General features: G+C 40.6%; 1 protein-coding gene across 5 annotated transcripts in view; it reads left to right on the top strand.

The window, feature by feature from the left end:
* ALCAM (activated leukocyte cell adhesion molecule) overlaps positions 1–22,867 on the top strand; it is a 116,940-nt gene extending 94,073 nt beyond the window's left edge. For 2 of the 5 annotated variants that reach the window (XM_035116766.2, XM_035116771.2), the window contains exons 13-17: positions 2,013–2,051; positions 5,852–5,969; positions 11,385–11,441; positions 18,838–18,957; positions 20,635–22,867. In XM_035116766.2, the coding sequence (XP_034972657.2) occupies positions 2,013–2,051; positions 5,852–5,969; positions 11,385–11,441; positions 18,838–18,925 (302 nt within the window). In that variant the 3' untranslated portion in view covers positions 18,926–18,957; positions 20,635–22,867. The remainder of the gene's footprint in view (positions 1–2,012; positions 2,052–5,851; positions 5,970–11,384; positions 11,442–18,837; positions 18,958–20,634) is intronic. The other 3 variants (XM_035116767.2, XM_035116768.2, XM_035116770.2) reach the window with 3 other exon arrangements.
* The last annotated feature ends 724 nt before the right edge of the window (positions 22,868–23,591 follow it).

The raw sequence follows: 23,591 nt of genomic DNA, 5'->3' as shown, positions 1-23,591 counted from the left end.
AATGAGTTTGGCTACACTAATACACTTCTAGCTGATAAGTCTCCATGCCACAGAAGCCCATCATAAATCAGGCTTTTGTTAACTATTAGTTTTTCATGCACAGCCTGCTTCATTCTGTTCTGTCATTGGTTTCTTTTTTTGGTTTTTTGGTTTTGAAAGCTTTTCAAAATTATCCGAGATGTCACCACTACCTTCTGTGCAAGACCAAATAAGTGTTCTAATTAAATTCATCAGCTTGGACACTTGTTCATTTAGGAACAGCTCAGCCTGCCTATGGCAATCTCTAGGCAGATTTACCTGACATTCTCCTGCTCCCTGGTGTTTCGTAATTTAGATAATGTGACCAGCAAATGACTTCTATGCACGTTTACTCAGCAAAGGGTACCACTGTGAAGGTAATGTATGTAGGGCTACAGCCGTAATCAATTATTAGTTCTAGGTGACGAAGATGTTGCCTCAGCGCTTGAGTCAGAATAAATTATCTTTCCAGCTATACCCTGTAAGCTTCCAGATGACCTCTGTGAAAATATACTGAGGAATCCCAGTTTTAATTTTTAAAATGTATGAATAGCCCTCAGAGTTCAAGATCAGGCAACATCTGTCCCCCTGTATGATCAGTCCACCACCCTTTCATGCAAATAGTCATGCAAGCTTTTCTTTTTTGGTCTGAATAGACCTGGGCAAATGGAAAGCCAATGGTCATTTTAAAGACTCAATTTGGCAGTCACTCTGTATTGAGCTATGACATTCCAGTTGAAAGTATCCTACAACCAATTCACCGGGAATGTGAATTGGTTTAGGGGCTCCCCTCCCCTCATACCTCCATAAGAGGCCGTGCCACTCATGCACTTAAGTTATTTTGAACTGTTCCCCTGTGACACAGAGCTATTGGTATACTAGGCATTTCCGCAATAAAAGTGGAAATCTTCCACCTTAAGCTTCACATGCCACATCCTCAAGTCACTATTCAGTGTCAAATGCATACACCATGCCACATCCATGTGTGAGAGGCCAGCCATGCTATGGTGAATTTCTGTGCTGCTGCTTGCTGCCTTAAAAGAGAAAAAGAAAAAAGCAATCGGTTCACAATACCTTGTGGCCATCAGAGGATAATTAGGTTGCTTGTCACTAACAAAACCAACCACTAGATACCTGTGACTCACAAGCACATTCCATGAGGAAATCGCAGTAGTAATGAATTCTGTCTGGTGAATTATCAAGTTTCCCAGATAAAAAAATCTGGAGTTCTCAAGGCTTTGAAAATATGCAATCCCTTCATCTGAAGTATAAACTGTGAGGGCTGGGCATAACCAATAAGAATGAAATGCACAGTTGCTGCACAATAAACAGGTTGGCTTAGAAGACTAATCCTTAGCTATTCATGAGATAGTGACCATCCTATCATGAAGCCTTGGCTGGGGAGCTTAATTTCCTGAATTTAGAGAGAGTGCCTTGCACTGTCTGTCTCTTCTAGATCTCCCAGCTTTGTAAATTACATCAGTTTCTGGGAGTGCAGTTTTTGCTGTTGAATTTGCAGTAGGACTTGCATGGGCATCTCCTACAAATTGTGATGTGTCCCTTCCTGGCCTGTTTATTGACTCCAGCACACACATTGATCAAGGGATGTTTGGATGAATTCACCCCAGGGTGCTAAAGTTTAATCAACTCTCTGTCTACAGTAATCAAGTGATGAAAAGTCAGCATGCAGTACAGGGGAACACATAAATACTTCTTCTGACTAAGCATTTGTAAGATTAAACTTGTCATTTTGGGAATAAAGCGCTTTCATATGATACATTATAGATATAAAGTAAGGATTGCTGCCTAAAAAAATAAGATTAATCATTTTGTTGTGTGGCTGATGCTGCATTAAGTATGAACACTTCTGGCTCAGCTGAAAAATAGATCATTTTATTCTTAAATAAATATCATAGCAGATTGGAAGCTTTGAAGGTGACTTTCATACATCAGCAGCTTTTTTTAAAAAAACACATTTTTCCCACCCTTTTCAGTAAGTATTCCTGAATCTGACGAACCAGAAGAAAAAAGTGGTAAGTACATAAAAACAGAACACCACTTACTTGGCGCAGTTAGATTTTTAAAATGCTTTATTCACTTTCCTAGCCTACTCCATCCTTAGGAAAGGACAGGCTTCTTCTTCTGAAAATAAAATGTGAAATTTTAAGGCTGCAATCCTAAAATAGAGGGAGCAAATTACAAAGGCAGTTTAACTGGTTTATTGAGTCTCTTGCCTACGTATGTATTCTAGAGCAGTGTTTCCCAACCTTGTGCCTCCAGATGTTTTGTGACTACAATTCCCATCATTCCTGACCACTGGTCTTGCTAGCTAGGGATGATGGGAGTTGTAGTCCAAAAACAGCTGGAGGCACAAGGTTGGGAAACACTGTTCTAGAGACATTTAGTCCCCACCCCACCCCCATTGGAGAGTGCCAGGGACAGAAGTAATATGGATCCCAGCCGCTTTCTGATTGCTCCCTTTCAGCCTTTCTGACATCTGACTTCAGAGAAGCCAATAACATTGGGGATCTCCCTCTCCAAAACTGGAGCTCTGCCTCAGATGTTGCATTTATCCAATATACCCTATGACCTCTAGAATGCTCTCCAGGGGAATTGCACCCTTAACATATATTTTAAAATTCTGAAAGGATAGCTGGACATCCACCAGTTTATAATATTACTGGTCTTGGACTATAAACGAGTGCTAGAAGATATTAAGACTGTCCTACTCAAATCCTTTATTCCAGAATATATAAGCTGATCCCTCATCTAGTTCTGGAGTAAGGAACACAACCACATACTGTATGTAGCATCAGAGCAAAGAGAGAGGGTAGTACTCAGCTTTGTTTTTACTCAAGAGTACACCCATTGAAATTAATGAACATTATAGTACTGGTCCATTGGGCCAGATTCAACTCAATAGTAGAGCTCCTGGGAGCCAGTGAAACAAGTCCTGCTTGTGTGATAGAGCTACATTCTCCTTCCTCATGCCACCCCAATCAGTTGAGGGGTTGGGAGAACCCCAACAACAGTGAAGGGGGGGGGAGAGAGAGAGAAGGGAGATTTCTCCGTTGGGCAAACAGGAATGTTTGCACTGAAGGAGTAATTGTATTACTGCAACATTCAGTTCCACCCATTAATTTCAGTGGGTCTAATCTGAGTGAAACCTAGTTAAATACCACCCAGGGTTAGAAGGAAGTCGAATCCTTATAATTCAGTCTATCTGTGGTAAGAACAATGACAACAACATTGTCAGCAACAACATAGATTTGTCCAGTGATACAAGTTCCTAAAGCCATAGCTCACTAGTGGAGCTTTACCTTTGTATGTAGAAGGTCATATGTTCAGTCCACAGCATATCCAGTGAGGTCTGGAAGAGACTTCTATCTGTTGGCAGTCAGTATAAACAATAATGAGCTAGACACGGACCAATACTCTGAGGCAGGATTTTTATGATCCTAAGTTCCAACATCAAAATTCATTCACTAGAATGAACATTTGGTAATCTCTAGAAGTCTCTAAGGTGCTTCTATTCTAAGGTCTAAGAAATCTGCAGTCTGTAGAACTGTCCAAAGATCGATCTTCTGTGTTCTAGAAGCATTTTTTTCTCTCTATTCAGAACCAAACAGTAGTGGTGCTTCTGAATGATGGCCCTCATCTCCTGACTTCAATAAGTAAAGGCTGTCTTGTATTCCCCAAAATGTACAGCCTGCGCACCCAGCTGAGCATGAGATCTGAATAGCTCAATGTTGAAATGCTGCCTGCGCAGATGAGTACGTCCTGAGAGGAGGGAAAGTGGGACAGCAGAGTGGCAGCAAAAGCACACACACATACATGAAGCACCTCATGCTCACAAAATGCACCTCATAATGCACAAAATGCACAGATACCCTAAACAGAGAGTCAGGAAGTGTCACAGGCACACCCTTGGCCAGAAAGCACCCGCATACAGAATGAGCAAGCATCTGAGACACACAGAGAGAAAGAAAACCCCTCTCCCATCTCGGTTTGCTTTTCTGTGTGGTCTGGGTAAAATTTGCAACCTGTAGAATTCCTCTAGAATTATTTTGCATGGCATTTTCTCAGAACCGCCATCAGATTTAAAGCTGAAATTGACGTATATGGTCTGCACACTAAAAGCCACTGATCCAGTGCTTGCCAACATCGCCAGTGCTTGCCAGCACAGCAGATGGAACCTAAAGCATGGATCCTTCTGGATGCTCAGTATTTTTAGAGAGACACACCCAGGAAATGTATCATACATAACCACTTTGTCCCTTGATGTGTTCTGTGCTTTGATGGTGGGGCGTTTTAGTATCCTGTGTGAGAATCATGATGGTGGGGGCTGTAATTAGATCCATGTTTTTTGTGTCATCGCTGCACTGGTGGGCACTGGATCTGTGATTGAAGCAATCTTTAATTTGATGGCTGTTTGAGAATGGGCATCTCATGTAATAATAACCATAGCTACCAAGTCTCCCACTGAAAAATGCGGGATCAGCAGCGGCGCAGCAGTGGAAGTCGCTTCTGCGCATGTCCGGACATGCATAGAAGCAACCTCCGGTGCCGTCGCTGCCCAATTTCCGGTGCCCAGACATGGGCAGAGCAGCACCGGAAGTCGCTTCTACGCATGTCCGGACATGCGTAGAAGCGACTTCCGGTGCCGCCGCTGCCCAATTTCCGGTGCCCAGACATGGGCAGAGCGGCACCCAAAATGGAGCCTCTCTGACAGGTAGGAAATCTGGGGCATTTCCAGGATTTTATTCTATTTGAGATCACAGCGGCAAACGGATTAAAATCCGAGGGTTTCCCGCGAAAAACGGGAGACTTAGCAGCTATGATAATAACCATGCAAGTTATTGATTGTCCATTTCTGATTGATTCTGGGCACAGCAGCCATTTCATGATAGGTGTTTCCACCCACAGCAAGTATTTTATAATGGCACTTTCCCTTAATTCTGAATGTGCCCAAAAGCCTAAGAGTAGAACTCTCTGACACAGACACTTCCAGACTGCAAAAAAGAAGGGGGGAAAGGCGAGGGAGGAGAATATTCAGATCAAACAAGTTTTCATGTGCTCCCGTTCACATCTCAGTTTTTGCAGAATGCTTATTTACTTTTGATCCATTCCATCAGGCTCTCCCTTAACTGTCACCTAGCAGCAGTCATTCCATCGTGCCATAGTAGAGGGAGAAACTACACTGCATGGCTTCTCCATTGGCTCAACTGAGAGACTAGTCACATTCAGCTCCTCCTCTCCTTGAACTCATTCCATTCCAGCTTCTTGCTTCTAGAACTCTCTAACAATGAACTAGTAGTGCCTGAGTTTGGTTTTTTCCTACCCCCTCCCCAATCCCTTTTCCTATTCTGTCATGACCCCCTTATTGTTGATATTTATAACCTGCTCTGGCAGTCCCTTTTCAGCTAAGAGCAGAGTAAAAATGCTTTAAATAAGTTAAGTCTCTCCATATTTGCCAAACACTGGCAAATCGGGAAAGAGAGGATTCTGGATTTTTTTTATTTAAAAAAAATTGCTTCTAAACCACAGGTCTTTTTACAGTTAGTAGACTGCAGTTATCTATAAAAGCTTTATGAAACTTTAGGAGTGGTCCCTGAAATAAAATGGGGCTATAGGACCTTTGTGGAGCAAATGGGTTAAGGATTGCAGCCAGTTAAATCACTGTCAGTACCATAAAATGTGCATGCTATCATGATGCTCTTTTTCGATCAACTTTTCTAGTTTAGAAACACTTTGGGATATGTATAATCTGTAGTCAGTTTTCCATACTTTGTTTGATCAAACACTCCATCATCGTTTTCTTCTTTTGTTTTAGATGATAATAGGGAAAATGTTAATGACCAGGCAAAGCTAATAGTGGGAATCGTGGTTGGTCTTCTTCTAGCAGCTCTGATTGCTGGTGTTGCTTACTGGCTATACATGAAGAAATCAAAGTAAGACTTTGCTGATAAAATTCTTTTAACATTTTATATTTTATAAAAGATACACTCTCTTTGCCAAATTTACTTTATACAGCATTCAGAAAACATAGTTAGGAGTGTGGATGTGATCACCCAATCCATGGCCTTCTGTACGTTCATTTATTTTAAACATTTTGATACAGCCCTTCATCAGAATTGATCGCATGGTGGTTGGCAAGGTGAACAGAATACAAATACACTTAAAAAAAAAAAGACAAGGATGAGTCAGCAGTAAAAAGAACTTTAGGTGCCTGTGTGGATTTTGACTGCTGCCTAAAAGAATACAACATGGCTTCCAATACAACATGGCTTCCAAGCAAGCGTCCTGAGGAAAGCACATTCTAAAGCCAGGCTGCCACAGAGCTGACAATTCCCTCTCTCTCGTTGCCACCCCTTTTACTTCTGACAGGGGAGAAATGTGGAAGGGCATCAGCAGATGACCTAAAGGCATGGGCAAGTTGTTATGGGACTTGGTTCTCACGTACCTGGGTCCCAAGCCATTTAAAGCTAAGGTGCAGATTGAACACTCATGTAGGATAAATAGGTACACTTGGAGACTGGGGTAGAGATTAAACCATCTGCCTGCCTCTCATGAGCCCAGTGCCCAAGGCAATGACAGGGAACATCTCTGACAATTCTCCACACTGGCTGGAGCTGCTGGAAGTTGCAGTTCAACCACATTTAGCAGGCCACAAGTCCCCCGCCTCTGACCTAAGGTGGCGGACAGGTTGTGTCCCCACTCCTCTATATCCCAGACATAGAATTCAACCGGTGCTCTTGAAACCAAGCCAACTCCTACTGTTTACATAAATCCCAATTTTTCATCTGCATAGCTTTTCCCATTGTTATGTTTATTTGTTATGCTGGAGGAAGGGGAGATGCTGAAAACTAGCTTTTGTACATATCAATAAATATGAAACAAAACTGTCACTTTTATAAATATAGCTTTAGACATTTTCACTCAGACTCCTTGATAGGGATGTAGGGCAAGCATGCTAGTCATGAACTATACAAAAATGAGAATGAGAGCTTAGTCCACTACATTATATGCATGAATACAGTCGTCCCTTGATAGCCTGTAACATTACATGATGACTGAGGATAGTAAGCAGAATGTTTTTAAATGACTGTTAAGATGGATTTAGAATAGATAACCTCATTGGTCATGTAAGGATTGCAGTTATTCCATGATAGTCTGAGCATTTGAAGCTTTCATCACACAATGGCATGCATCACATCTCATAAGACTAATAGTTGTCCATGGAACTTCACATTAGCTTTAATCAATCACAATGTAAATGGGTGGTTATTTGGTTGCTTAATCTAGCCTTAGTTGAGCCTTAGTGCACATGAGCTTACTAGAGGCACGAACCTTACAGCAAATTAAGCTTGCCTCTCATGTAATTCTAAGAAGGAATGAGCAGGTGTGGGGTAGGAGGTGGTTGCTTGTTCAGATACTTTCTCCATAGGTAAATGCTATATTAAAAACAATACAGTATCAGGTAATATAATGTGGTACAATTAATATCATGGAAGTTGTGTTTTCAGTGTATGAGAACTGTTGTTAGGAGCTTTGTATATAATGCATCAAGATAAGCTCTCAAAGCAATGTCAGTAGAATATGTTTCAACTATTTACTTATTTCAAAACTAAGTCCTCTTCTACAAGTTCAGTTTTGATAATATGAATGGTTCTCACTCACTGCAAGTGAACAATTACTTCTTAAAACATCCTAACTAGGGTGATCTTCTAGTTAAGCTTGGGTTTTGGGTTTTTTAGAGAAAAAAGTGTTTGTCATCAGTGAGAAAAGGACACATGGACTCTCTCTTACATAAAAAAATAAAATAAAAAAAATGTCCAGTAGCACCTTAGAGACCAACTAAATTTGTTCTGGGTATAAGCTTTCTTGTGCTTATACCCAGAACAAACTTAGTTAGTCTTTAAGTTGCTACTGGACAGTTTTTTTATTTATTTCGACTGCGTCAGACCAACATGGCTACCTGCCTGAATTTCTCTTACATGCTGTTGAAATGGGGTCTAGTAATTTAAATTCAACAATGACTCACCTTGCTTTTGGGTACTCCCACTGTGGTCTAAACCACTGAGCCTCTTGGGCTTGCCGATTGGTAGGTCAGCAGTTCGAATCCGTGCTACAGGGTGAGCTCCTGTTGCTCTGTCCAAGCTTCTGCCAACCTAGTAGTTAGAAAGCATAGCAGTGCAAGTAGATAAATAGTTACTGCTGAGGCGGGAAGCTAAATGGCGTTTCCATGCACTCTGGCACTCATCACGGTCCTCTGTGCGCCAGTAGTGAATTAATCATGCTGGCCTCATGACCCAGAAAGCTGTCTGTGGACAAACCCTGGCTCCCTCGGCCTGAAAGCAAGATGAGCGCCACACCCCATAGTCGCCTCTGACTGGACTTAACCATTCAGGGGTCCTTTACCTTTTACCTTTCCAGGAATATGGCTTGGAGGGGCATTGGGCGTTTGGAGTCTTCCCACAGCAACTACCTTTCTGAAGGCTACTTTCTACAGTTGTTTACCATGGGTTCTGTAATGGGTGGACTGCACCCAATATGGAGTCTTGGTTTGGCCTGAATCTCCTGCCGCTTCCACCACTGTCGTGCTTCTGAATCTAGCTGCTGCAAAACCACAGGTTTTATTCATCCTATCCAATTGCCTGAATTCCTCCATTGTTGGAGCATGAGTGAGACTAGCCCTTTCCCAAGCACAAATATGGGTAGAATAGCTAGCGCTGTGCCTCTTCTTTATGCATTGATTTATGCTTTAGAGCTACATTTACATAAGTACATGCACTACTCACATAGGGTCTGTCTGTGCACTCTGTGTTGAAGATGCTTGGACTATTCATCCAGCAAATAATCTATGTAATATAGGTGGAAAGCAGGATAGAAGGAGACAAACCTAGACAGCATCTTAAAAAGCAGAGACATCACCTTGCCGACAAAGGTCCGTATAGTTAAAGCTATGGTTTTCCCAGTAGTGATGTATGGAAGTGAGAGCTGGACCATAAAGAAGGCTGATCGCCGAAGAATTGATGCTTTTGAATTATGGTGCTGGAGGAGACTCTTGAGAGTCCCATGGACTGCTAGAAGATCAAACCTATCAATTCTTAAGGAAATCAGCCCTGAGTGCTCCCTGGAAGGACAGATCGTGAAGCTGAGGCTCCAATACTTTGGCCACCTCATGAGAAGAGAAGAATCCTTGGAAAAGACCCTGATGTTGGGAAAGATTGAGGGCACTAGGAGAAGGGGACGACAGAGGACAAGATGGTTGGACAGTGTTCTCGAAGCTACGAACATGAGTTTGACCAAACTACGGGAGGCAGTGCAAGACAGGAGTGCCTGGCGTGCTATGGTCCATGGGGTCACGAAGAGTCGGACACGACTAAACGACTAAACAACAACAGGATAGAAGGAAATGATGCAAGTAGAAGAACAAATAGATCTCTGCTGCAAGGAGCTTATTTAATTTGCATGCCAAAATTAAATTACATTCCAGGATTTTCTTTCTAAAAGTAAAACCTAATCAAATCTGGCCTTTTCTCTGGTTTCCACAATGCATTTCATCCTGCTTCTTTGGAACATAACAGGTGCCTTGTTTTGCAAGTAGCAGAAGTATAAGCCAGGTTGTTAGCCAAGGGCAAGGGCCATAGCTCAGTGGTAGAGCACCCTCTTTGCATGCAGGATTTCCCAGGCTCAATCCCCAGGCTCAATCTCCAGGTAAGACTCTTGTCTGGAACCCTGGAGAGCTGCTGCTAGCCAGTGTATGCAAAATGCTAAATGGACACGGGTCTCAGTGGGAGGCAGGTTTCTATGTCCCTAAAGGAACTTTTCAGAGAGCTGCAGCTATAGAGATGTAGGAACTCCTTTTTAACCAAGGATGGGGGGACCTGTTATCCTTCTGATGTTGCTGGACTACAATTCCCATTGGTTAGGCTGGCTGGTGCTGATGGGAACTGAAATCCCAACAGCTTCTAGAGGACCAGAGATTCCCTATCCCTGTTTAAAGTACATATTCCTATGCTAGGGAACTATTGCCCTATGCCTAAAGTTCCTCCTCTCAATTAATACTAGCTTTAAGATTACTACCCTATAATTACAAACCCACATGACTGAATATCACTTTTTTGAGGTCAGGTTGTTCGTCAACAGGTATGCTAACGGTACTACATACACCCACTAATGTGCAGTTGAAAAAGTGTGTGGTATGAAATTATCAAATTACACTTTCTCTGACCATCACTGCCCTTCATTGGCTGTTGTTTTTGAAAGGCAGTGATTATTATTATTATTATTATTATTATTATTATTATTATTATTACGTTCATCAGACTGGGTTGCCCCAGCCATTCTGGGTGGCTTCCAACAAATCAAAACATCAAACATGATCAAAGAATCAAAGAAACATAGAATTGTCACACGTTGTGTTTTAACTACATATTGTGAGGTTAACGGCTCTCGTGTTAGCCACTCTCACTATAGCTCAGGCTTTTCTTGTCCTCACAATCCACTCTTTTAGCTCCAGAACCTGGATTGGGGGTCTCCATCATCTATAACAGCCAGTAATTAGTTGGTCTTTGTCTCAGTTTCCTTTCTATATGCTGAGGTTACTTGGGTATTGTCTCTCAAATAGTCCATTCTCCTTTCATTTCAGGTTCTATCTTCCAGATTCCTTTTCTTAAATGTCTGAAAATTGTCAGCTCAGCCACCTTCTGTCTCCATTGCTTTGCTGGGCTCTGTAGGTGTAGGACTAGATCTGTGCCCGATTGCAGCAGTTCAAGCTGTAGACGCTCACTGCAATCCAAGTGCTGCGATGGCTTCCAGTGTGCTATTGTAGCAAAAGAAACAGCAGCATTGGCCTTTTCTTTGCACAGTTGACTGTAACAGAGTCCAAAAGAACACCAAACAAGGTTGTCAGTTGCTCAGACTAAATAAGAAAAGGAACAATTGGTTTATTTTCAAGATGTTTAAAGCAGATAATGAAGCTAACAGAGCTTAGACAGATTATGTTGGGAACTAAGTGAAATTATTTGTTGTTAAATTATAGATAATTACTATACCTGCCACTTTTGAATAAAGCCTAATCACTTGAATTATCACTGCAGGCAGTATTCTATTTTCAGCATAACTATCTCTTAGTATAAATCATTGTTGCTGCTTTCTGTGCAAAGAGCAGGGGCATATTTATTTAATAAAATGAAGGATTAGAAACAAATGCCCAAAGAGATGGAAATGCTGTCCATTTTGGAAATCTTTCCTGACACACACTATCAGTTGCAAATTTTGGTGTCCATATAGGCTCCCCTTCTCAAACAGTTTTTGAACCCACCATTGAACAATTATTCACATGATCTCTGTCCCCAAAGGGATGTCAACGGAGAGCCTCAGAAGGAAGCAGCACAGAACATTCAAACACTCCCGAGGCAAGAAAGTTACTTCTTTATGTGTGTTGTGGTTTGTAGACTCTCTATTGTCTTGTCATACCCCTGTAGCAAGAACTTGATATATGACCCTGACGGATGCTCAGATTTTATAGTTACCCATCAAAACATTTTGCTTTTTATAGCTAATCTGAAAACAAATATTGAATATGGTTCCCTTAAGGGTGTATTTATGGTGCTCATAGTAGACATTAGCCCTATTCGGATGTTACACTTGTGTATAAAATCAACACACAAATGGATAGTGGGGCAACACTGATTATCCCCTCCCCTGATGTGTTACAAACAGCTGCACGCACCAAGTCTTCTACCCAACCTAGAACACTGATCATGCAGGGTTCTAGGTTAGATGGAAGCCTTCATGTGAACAGCTGTATACAAGACAGAACCCTCCTCCAGATGTTTGTACTGTATATGTGTATACTCCGTGGTGCAAAAGTATTCAGCATGGTCCCATCCCACCTTGGGTGTTGATTTTACACATGACCATATTAGCAGCATATAGGATTATATGCACTCTTAAACCAAATGGTGGGTGGGCATACATTAACCAATTCTGTCTGAATGAAATGTTGAAGGCCTGCCCTTCTACATCTCTGTTTCTGTCTGTATGTTTATTTAAAAGGTTATGTGTCAAACCTATAATATAAATGAGGTATGAAGAAACTCCCTGTGTAGGCAGCAGTCAGGTGTTGTCTAGACAAGCGTCCCTTTAGGCATCTTCATTTACAGATCATCTCTCCCAATGAAATGTAATAATACTAAGAAAACAGGCCATTTCTTCCTTCAGAAATGCTTGTTTTTCATGTGTATGTACATATAAATTGAACTCAACATTTTATCCAGGCCATTGCTGGAACAGGCAGGAAGTAGGTCACGTTAAGACAGGAGTGGGTTCAAATTAATTTTAGAATATATTGGGATGGTGGGGGTTGTGTGGAATGCTTGGCTGAAAACTGAATTGCAGCTACTTTTTATCACGAAATGCACAGAAAGGCCTTGGAACCACTCACCTGGCATCTGAGTTAATTGCTAGTATCTCAGTAAAATATATTTCAAGTGATGCTAATGATACAGAGAGAGACCTGCTGAGCGAGTAAGTGATATATAAAATAGTGAGGCAGTTTAACCACACTCTGATCTTCTTAAGTGTCACATAAACTTGCAGATGTTGTTGGACTACAACTCCCATCAACTCAGCCAATGTTCTTGGGTGATGGGAATTGAAATCTAAAAGCATCCTCATTGCTACTTTTCAACAAGTTCATATAACTATTCCAATGTGTTTCAAAAAAAACATGTTTAATGTTCATGCTTTTCTTCCATACTAAAAACATCACTTGCAGTGCTACTCATACTTACCTAGAAGCTAATCAGAAGCATTGGGGTTTCCTGCTGAAATCCTTTTCATACCACAAATGTTGGTTTTGTTTTTTTGGAGAGGGGAGATAGTTTGACGCCCCCTCCAGACAGCAATAATGTGTTATCATTGGAGAAGAATTGCAGAACAACTGATGAAGCAGAATTAAATCCTCCATTAATGCACTATTATTGTGTCAAAAACCTGTTGTGGAATATGCCAACCAAAACACCAAACTGGAGAGGCAGAAAAGCAAAGCTTTTAGGTACCATAACCACAGCTTCTGTGTAATTTTTCAGTTTAGTGGTATTATTTGGGGCTGATCTTAGATTTAACACTGATGCATATAAAAATGCCAGTGATGTTATTAAGGGCTAGGATTGCAAAGATTTTTCAGGGGAATGTGAATTTAGGCCCCTCAGCCGGACACAATATTGGGGCTAGGGGAAGTGGCAATGTCCCAGGAACATGCTTGACTTCATTTACATGCATAGGATCTAATATATAATAATATATTCTATTATATTATATTATAATATAATATAATATATAACATAGATGCTATAGTTATCTCCCACTTGGATTACTGCAATGTACTCTATGTGGGGCTACCTTTGAAGGTGACTCGGAAACTACAACTAATCCAGAATGCAGCAGCTAGACTGGTGACTGGGAGTGGCCGCTGAGACCATATAACACCGGTCTTGAAAGATCTGGCTCCCAGTAGGTTTCTGAGCACAATTCAAAGTGTTGGTGCTGACCTTTAAATCCCTAAACGGCCTTGGTCCAGTATACATGAAGGAGCGTCTCCACCCCCATTGTTCTGCCCAGACACTGAGGTCCAGTGCCGAGGGCCTCCTGGCGGTTCCCTCGCTGTGAGAAGCCAAGTTACAGGGAACCAGACGGAGGGCCTTCTTGGTAGTGGCACCCACCCTGTGGAACGCCCTCCCAACAGATGTCAAAGAGAAAAACATCTACCAGACTTTTAGAAGACATCGGAAGGCAGCCCTGTTTAGGGAAGCTTTTAATGTTTAATAGACCATTGTATTTTAATATTTTGTTGAAAGTCGCCCAGAGTGGCTGGGGAAACCCAGCCAAATGGGCGGGGTATAAATAATAAATTATTATTATCATTATTATTATTACTACTACTACTAATCTTCCTGCTTTATGTGTAGCGGCAGCAGAAGAGAGCTTGTAGCCTCTCATCCAGCAAGTACCAGCCAGTGTGGTGTAGTGGTTAAGAGCCGTGGACTCGTAATCTGGTGAACCACATGCAGCTGCTGGGCGACCTTGGGCTAGTCACACTTCTTTGAAGTCTCTCAGCCCCACCCACCTCACAGGGTGTCTGTTGTGGGGGAGGAAGGGAAAGGAGATTGTTAGCCACTTTGAGACTCCTTCTTCTTCTTCTTCGCCCATGACACAGACATGCACACTATCCTGAATTCCTCTGGAATGATGCATTGAATATCTACATATAACTTATCCAAAATTATATTGTTTTGTATCTTGTGCATGTCTTTTATTCTTATTTGATCCCATGAGCCACCTTGAATCATAGAAGCAGCCTGTAAATATTTTAAAATAAATAGCTGTTTCATCTACCATTCCATAGGCATGAGATAGGGAGGGAAGGGGGCAGAATGGCAATTGGGAAGTTCCTTTGCTGTGACTGCTGGTGCCACAAACCCCCTTCATGAATGAATGAATGAATGAAGATGATGATGATGATGATGATGATGATGTAGATGTACCACCACAGTAAGCATGTTAACCCTGTGAATTGGGAAGAGTTAGGTTTCAGGAGGGGCATTTATAACTTGTAAGATTCCTTCCCCCCACCCCACTCACAAGACCAGTCGATGACAAGAAAACTTTTGTGGAAATACTATTTTTTTGTGACAACAGAAGAAAAACCAGGAAAAAAGGCAGAAGAAAGAGCCTTAACCTTTAATGCCCATTAATGTAACCAAATTACATAGTCAGAGATAGATAACTTCTGTCCTAGGTACTTTATCTAGTAAAATCTCCCAAGCGCTATATTTTTACAAAGGCTAACTTCTCAAACCTCATGACACATTTCATTAGTATCCTAGGGGGTTTGCTTAAGTATATTATTAGAATGACTCATTTTTCTGTCCAGCTAATCTCCATAGCCTGGATATTGTAGCAAAAATTGACAGATAAAGATAGGTTAAGGCAAATGTGCCTTTTCTGTAGAGATTAGGAGGTGCAAACTTACTGCTTTTCTGTTGTTGTTGAGTATGTTGCCATGTCCCTTTCTGTCCTTTAAAAGCATTTTCTGTAATAATAGTTTATAGAAAGTTTGGTGTCATTGCTATGGAGATGGGGGTGGGGCAGCTTGAAACTTAAAAACAACCTTTTCAGCATGTACTCATAACAGTAAATTTAAAACCATTGCACTTGGCCATTGCTTTCTGTTACAGATCATCCTCTTTTTGTAATTTGAAGTAATGAATAGTGATGAGTTTTTTTCAGATTATGCAGAATCTGTGAGGAGTGGCTCATAGAACCAGCCCTCTCTGCATATGTCCGAAACAGAAAACTATATCCTAAGTTTGTTTATAAGGAGCATATCAGAAATGTACCCACTCTTTCATTTCCTGCATTTCATATACCTAACTCCAATTTTCTGCCATTTTTATTGAAAGCCCACTTCAGTGCATTATCCTCTTGCTAGCAAACAAAATCTCTGAGATGACATATCCATTATCGGGGATGATGAGGCAATGGCATCAGCTAACCTCCTGAAACAGACATCTCCAGTAGAGTAATAACTATCAATTAGATAGATTCTAGTGTGATAAGAAACAAGCAAAACATGAACAAATACTTGTATAAAGGAAAAGCACATAGTAACCCATTACAAGCACAGGACAGACCCATGCTCCCACGCTTTCCCACCTGATTAAATCCCAAGGTTGTAGCAGAAAAAGGAAGAAATGAGATGAAGTGGAATGGAGGACAGGAAATAGGCAGAGTCTCAAAACAATATTACCCACCAGTGATTGTCCACTGGCAGAAAGGACTTCTGCTTGCACAAGAGGGTTGTCTCTTTCCTGCATACTCCCAGAAGCTTCTTTGGGGGATTCAGGGACCTTCAGGAGCAGATTGGGGGATACTCAGGGAGCTGCACAGAGTGGAGTCCATCTACAAATAAATGATCAACACAGATTCATTTACTACTACCCAGTGCTGGGAATAGACACAACATTGCTTCCAGTGAATCACCACCACAAATAAATTATTCTCCCGCAGAAGACAGTATGCTGAAATGTAGTGGACATACTGCTTTTTTTTATGTCTGTTTACTGCCCGAGCATCATTTTGAGGCTTTGCATTTCTCCATACCACTCATTTAGTCCCACCAAGTAGTTTTCAATTGAGAGCAATGGCCCTTCAAGAAAAGCTTGCCAGGCTTTTCAGATACCTGAGGTCCCATTTGCTGCTCCCCTCCCACTAAGGACTTTATGCAAGTCACTTAAGTAGAGCCCATTTGCAAGGGCTGTCATTGCATTTATGAGTCATTTCGAAAATTGCTATCCAACTCCAATATAAAAATCTAGCATGATAAAAACTAGTAGGAGGCACTAATGTTGCCTTGTTTATTGCTGGGCATAAAGAGGCTGCAGTGGTTAAGGCAAACCTTAACTTTAAGGCAGGAGTTTTGACATGTGACCATGGATAGTGCAGAACAAACGCATAACAGGACTTTGGAGTTCAGTGTTTTTTCTTGCTTGAAATTAGTCCCTATTCCTTTCACTCCCCCAGTTGTCATAAATAGATTCTCTGTTCCTGTTGTTCCCACGGGGAGCAGCTTCATCCCTTCACTTTTTTGTGCTGGTTTGGTCTGTGTGGTGTGAATACCATGGGGAACATGCAAAGCACAATAAGCACCACTATCACAGTGCCAAGAAAAACCAGCAGAATTATGTTGGTGGAAGAAGATAAAGCCACCTGACTTTGCATGTTTTTATCCTCTCTGCATGGTGAAAGCACCACTTAGAGATAGAATCAGCACAAAAAAAGAACTTAGGAAACCATCCTTTTGTAGAATAAAGTGGCAGCAGAGAAAGAAAGAAAAAAACCACCACTCTCTGCCTAGTCTTGGAAATGTTAAAATGCATCCTGCAAATTCTGGTTATTGGTGGGTTTAACCATTAGGCAGAACACTTACAGCCTACAGCCTGACATTTAGAAAACACCTAAAGGCAGCCCTGTTTAGGGAAGTTTTTAATCTGTGATATTTTAATGTATTTTGGTATTTGTTGGAAGCCGCCCAGAGTGGCGGGGGAAACTCAGCCAGATGGCTGGGGTATTAATAATAATAATAATAATAATAATAATACTTTTCAGCATACCTGTATATGCTGTTCTTGGTATCCTATGCATTTGAAAAGTTAAGCCACTTCAGCCTTCTCACCCAAGGCCATGTTGAGCACCTGCAGTCACAGCTCTTTTTTCTGCAGAAGAGGCATGCAGGTGTTTAAGCTGCCTTTGACACAAGTGATATTGCTTGTATCACTTATATGGATTTGTCCATTTACATTTTAAAGCCCAAGTCTTTAAAATGTTATCACACTAATACAGGAGGTCTTTCACTTCACCAGACTCTGAAAGCTGCTCTCACATGTAATGAAAACTTTTGTATGGCATTATGTTTAAGCTACCCTGTTCCTGCACTCAATTAATACATCTGCCTTTATAAAAAAGGGCACCTTCTGGTTTAAGTGAGTCATGCCTCCTTTCTCTCTTGAATATTTGAGGCATTTCCAGGCATGGGTGTTTGCGAATGTCAGACATACTCTATCAGACACTCACAAGCCAAAATGGGATTGCACTGATCCCTGCAGGAAAGAGCCTGGGTGACATCAGCACAAGGATACAGTTCTCAAACGTAATCCAATCCAGAAGTCTGTTTGAATTCCGAAACATTTGAAAACCAAGGCATGGCTTCTGATTGGTGCAGGTGCCCCAGAAACAATAGCCAACAGCCACATCAGACATTCGGCTTCCAAAAAATGTTCGAATTTCGGCATCCGGAAGCTGAAATGTTCAAGTACCGAGCCATTTGAGAACCAAGGTTCTGCTTTGGAAACATTTGGTTTCCTCTTTAGAAAAGCAAGCACCCAATCAAGTGAGCTGCCACAGGGTGGGAGGAGACAAGGATAAGAGGCCATGAGCTGCTAAAAGATCAGAACTATGTATTGTAGTGGCAGAAGACCCTACTCAGAAGAAAGTTCTGCTGTATGGAATGGGGTTTGCTTCCTAATAAGTGTGTCTAGTATCGTTGCTTAAATATGGCTGTGGGGAAAAGGTATTATAGTGCAAACCTTGTCTTGGAGAAAGAGTCATGTGGAGACCTGTACAGGCAGTCAAGGTATTCTACACATATGAAGCCACGTGGAGACTCCGGTTATATGAACTGGGCCCTAGGGTTTTTTCCCTGTTCCTAGTAGCTATCATGCATAATGAATAGAAATCCCACCCACAAATTTACTTCTCGTGCAAAAGCTAGTTTAGAAAAGGGTGTGTATTCTTTTTTTTAAAGTGTTTTGCAAGTCCTCGTTCATTATTATTTTTCCAACTGTATGATTTAAACTTCAAAAAGGTTTTTAATGCACAAGGAGGGGTTGCCATGTTGATAAAAAAACACTTTGATGTTAGCAACAACACCACCTCGAGAAAACATGAAGAAAATCTTCCTAATGAATTTGTATGAAGAAGTACAGGTTATTAAAGCAAGCATAGCTCAGTCCAGGTGTAGATTATAAATGAAGGTGGCAGAAATTTTAAACTCAATTCACACTAAGCTTATGTGATGTTATGGCACTGTTCACTACATTAAGCTGTTACATTTGCCAGCGTAGTAATATTCATGTATTGATAGCTGAACTGTAAGAATCCTCTCTCTTGAAAAGCAGGAAACATTGTGCATTGATGCAACAAAGGGGAATAACAAAGCAAGATGTCACACTACTTTTATTTGCATTTTAGGTCAGCCTCAAAACATGTAGATAAAGACCTTGGAAATATAGAGGAAAACAAAAAGTTAGAAGAAAACAATCACAAATCGGAAGCTTGAGATAGAGAACTTGTCAGTCACCACCATTCCAGGTAGGTGTGAACAACTTCATAATGTGGATTTATCTGTGCTGGGTATATGGTTTGAATGGCTTTTAGTCTCTGCATTGCTGAACTGTTTGTACTATTTACCCATCAAGATGAAGCCAGGTTTATCTGCTCAACATTTGGAATGCCTTCAGAAATGCTTTCAGTTCCTTGGGGCTTTCTGTGGTGTTATTTGAAAAACAAACAACGGTTATCACCTCATCAAGAGACAAACTGTTATCAATAGAATGCTAACTATCTTGGGCTTTCTCGCTTTAGCACCACACTGTTCACTAAAATAATGGAAGCAACTCCAGGGCTAAGTATAAACTCCTGGGTGTCTTCTAGGTAGAGACCAGTGTGCCTGTTTTGACTGGATATGAACTCCTGGCTCAAACAGGCCACTCTGCCCAGCACCGATCACTGCAATTTATCTATGTCTCTGTACACCAGGTGCTCAGTGCTATTTGTTTAATCTTTCTCTCGAAGTACAAAAGCTCCAAAGAATATCTAGCCATGACAGATTACATGTAGGTTGTACTGCTTCAAAGCAGTAAATTGGGCTCAGTTCATTCTGATGGCAGTTCTGTACCACTGTGAGGAGACTTTCTTTTCGGAAGCCCTGTGCTAGCACTCTCCAGAAACAAAGTATGAATAGATTTTCGGTCCAAAAAAAAATCTGGAAACATTTCAGAATGAGTAACACTGGGACCAAGACTCAAGAGTTAGACAGTGCACATTAAAAGTACATCCTGGGCTTAAGTGTAGTTTATTCCTTAAAGGTAAAGGGTAAAGGGACACCTGACCATTAGGTCCAGTCGTGACCGACTCTGGGGTTGCGCGCTCATCTCGCATTATTGGCTGAGGGAGCCGGCGGCGGCGTACAGCTTCCAGGTCATGTGGCCAGCATGACAAAGCCCCTTCTGGCAAACCAGAGCAGCACATGGAAACGCCGTTTACCTTCCCGCTGTAGCGGTTCCTATTTATCTACTTGCATTTTGACGTGCTTTCGAACTGCTAGGTTGGCAGGAGCTGGGACCAAGCAACGGGAGCTCACCCCATCACAGGGATTCGAACCGCCGACAATCTGATCAGCAAGCCCTAGGCTCAGTGGTTTAACCACAGCGCCACCTGGGTCAGCTGCAATTTCCAGCACACTTTACATTCTACACTTTACATTCTACACTTTACATTTACACTTTACATTCTACACTTTACATTTACACTTTACATTCTACAGTTACCAATATTTGGGGGTGGGGTGGAGGAAGGATGCTTTAATTGTATGCAAGACAAGATCTCCGTACAAGACAAAAGAGCTAAGGCAAAAAAGAGAAGGCAGTCAATGTTTAGGAAAGCCTCAGGCAACAGGGCCAGCACTGATCAAGGGCTTGCTCAGCACTGTCATGGCCCCTTTGTAACTTTTGAAAAGTCAGTCGAGAGATTCAAAACCATTTATGATTTTGGAAAATATTTTTAACACTTGGTGGCAAATTATAATCCACTCTTCATTGTTGTGTGTTTCACGGTGTTCTATGGTAGCCTTCTTTTATTTCTTCCTTTTTTATTTTTATGGCATGCATTTTATGTGGGGAAACTAATACCCCTCGCCCCCCCCCCACTTGTGTATTATCATCAACATACAAGTTCACCTTGACTGACCTTGTTATTTCTCATTTTCAGAGAATAAACATAGACCAACTGAAGCATGAACATGGATTGTATTTAAGATATATACAAAGACATGACAGCTATTCATGGTTCAAGTATTACACAGATCATTCTATCAAGTTTTCAGAGGAATTTACACAGTTATCTCAAGCTTACAAAAATATCAGCAAAACTAATTTTGGCGGCAGCCGTGATAATAGGTCACAAGTTTGTGTTCTGTTTGAATATCTTTTTTCTTTTTTTTCTTTTTTTTTGTAAATGTCTGCACTGAAGATTTCTTTTGGTTTGCCTTTATGTAAATTTTTTACGTAGCTATTTTTATACACTGTAAGGCTTTGTTCTGGGAGTCGCTGGTAATCTGATGTATAGTGTAATGTTTTTATTTCCATTGTTTTTTGCACCCTTTAAAGAGGTACATTTCTAATTCTGATTGCTATCAGTAAAGCTCTTACTTTGCACAGCAAGTATCTAATTTATAAGATTGCCTTATGGGAAATGAGACACTTCTCTCTCTGTTTTTCAATCACCACTAAAGGAAAAAGGGGGGAATAAATCTGTAAAAAAATAAATAAGTAAAAGCAAACTAACCGGTTTTTAAAATAATTAACACCTGCTCAACTACAAAGGACATGTATATAATTTACAAAAGGAGAGTAAGGTATTAAGCAAGATTCATGTTGTCATGTATACAGATGTCCTACTAACAAGTCTTTTTTAGACAGGAAAATCTTTTTATTGATAGCATTCTGGAAAACTAATTGTTATTGCAATTCCATGATATATAGTGTGAATGACTGAAATTAAGAATTAGTTCTGAAATATTTTTGTTATCCACTGCCTTAAATATTATCTATCTTTTTATTTTAAAAGGGAAAAAAAGATCAGTTGAAATTGGAAGTTTTTGGGTTTTTTTAAGTGGTCATATCAAAGCTGCATTTTTCCACAAAATAGAATATATATTTTTGTGTGTGTGCGTTTTTGTTAACTACACTACAGATATTGCACCTTGAGATAATTTTAGTGTTTTTAACTGGTACATAATTTATCAAAAAAAGTACATGAAATTGTAACAATGAAATGAAATCTATGTATCTTTAGTTACATTCAAGATTGTAACTTTATAAACCTGTTTTATGCTTGAGAATTTTTTTAGAAAGTTAGCATAAAAAGAAACATTTGAATAGATTGGGGCAAATAGCAGCATTTAGCAGTGCTCTTTAGCGAAGAATAGCATCTGGGAGAATGTGCTAGATAATTTTTGATAACGGCAGGAAAATATTATTGGAATGGAAGTTTCTGTTTACAGATTTACGAGCCAGGAAAACAGGAAGATTCTGTAGATTGCGGGGAGTTTAAGAAGACGAAAAATGGAGATGGAAATTAGGAAATGTATTTTGCCACTTAGGGGAGAAAAACACTGTTGTAAATTTGTAAAATGTTAAATGTCTGGGCAGTAGTGACTGATGTCTTAAATAAAAGCTTCCTGTAGTGTACTGGCATGGATTAAATACATGAAATGTCCTATAAATTCAATACTGTATAAAATATTACAGAAAAAAACTGTTAAAGTCCTCTCTGCATTGGTTAAGGCTTTATTTGGCAGGGGAACAAAAAATTAATCTTGGTCAATGTTTAAACCAAAGTTAAAAGGGGGATAAAACCAAAGTCATTTGTTTTGCATGGCAAAGCCATTTATGATATCTTTGTAAATACTGTGTTTTTTCCTTTCTTCTTTTTTTTAGAATTTTGTTTTTTTAAAAAAAAATCTAAAATTTTTAAGCACCTGTTTTCCAAAATAAAATGTGAACACACACACAACAAACTTTATATATAATTTTGTTTTGGCGTGAAGACATCATTGCTTGTAAGGAAGATTCCATTGGTGTGAGTACAGTAAAGGGAAAAGACTTGCACTGCAATATCATGTCTTTAAATTTTATGAAATGTAAGCATACAAAAGTAGTCCCATTAACAAAAGGATCTCTCCTGATCTGTAAGAGAGCCATGCAACTGACCAGACTTGAAACAAGAGTGGACACCAAAAAATGAAAGTGCTCAACTTCTGCATCCAGTGTCATTATGGGAAATCAAACTCTCACCTTTTGAATTTCTACTGGCCGTTCCAATGTAATTCTTGGGGGGTGTTTTCTTCACTGTTGACATCAGACATGTTTCCGGAATCAACAGTACAAATTAATTGTTGCAATTCATGCCTGAAAGACAATAAAAGTGAAGTATGTTTTCACATTCCTGTCTGACATTTCAGTTCAAGTGGGATATTCATACCTGCATGAAATAGCTCAGTAATTCGGTTGGCATGGGTTCTGGTCAGGCAAATGTTTTTGCACATGCATAACTTCAGTCAGTTAGTGCCAGGAGACTGGACAGCTAGGAGTTTTAGTACAGAAAACACTGGGAAGCTACATGAATTTATTCCTCATGCACACAGCAGGATAAAGAGATGGACAAGACAAAAGGGGATATTAAAGTACCGGTAGCAGAGAAAACACATTCAGGTACACATTCCAGAGAAAGTAAATACACTCGAGTCCTATGGTAATCAGTGAGCCACAGCACACAGTGGATAACTCAAGTACTATTGTTTCCACTGGGATTTTTTTTGAAGAACTTAACTTTTGCTGGCTTGGGTCTGCCCATGAAAAGATAGGGAAGAGTAATTGTGCATGTTGCATACTGGGTAGAAAGACTAGAAAAGAGCTTGGGAAAGGTCCAAGTCTCATGGATGCAAGCTACCCAGAGAACTCTGAAATGCTCTCCAACAAATTGAGAGATGCACATCTTCCCGGCCATGCTCACAAGAGCACAGTGCCCCAAAACAGGCTGTCCCAATTTAACTGGGGCAGTAGAGCAGTGCGCTTTGATATTTAATGCACTTAGGCATACAAGTATGGCTGGATGGAAAATGGTAAGCAGGCTCCTTTGACTTCCCTTTCATTCTGTGATTAAAG

Source organism: Zootoca vivipara, chromosome 4, assembly GCF_963506605.1.
Source record: "Zootoca vivipara chromosome 4, rZooViv1.1, whole genome shotgun sequence".
In the NCBI taxonomy this organism is placed as follows: Eukaryota; Metazoa; Chordata; class Lepidosauria; order Squamata; family Lacertidae; genus Zootoca; species Zootoca vivipara.
The sequence above is the reverse complement of the archived record's forward strand: the minus strand, read 5'-3'. Positions and strand labels throughout refer to the sequence as shown.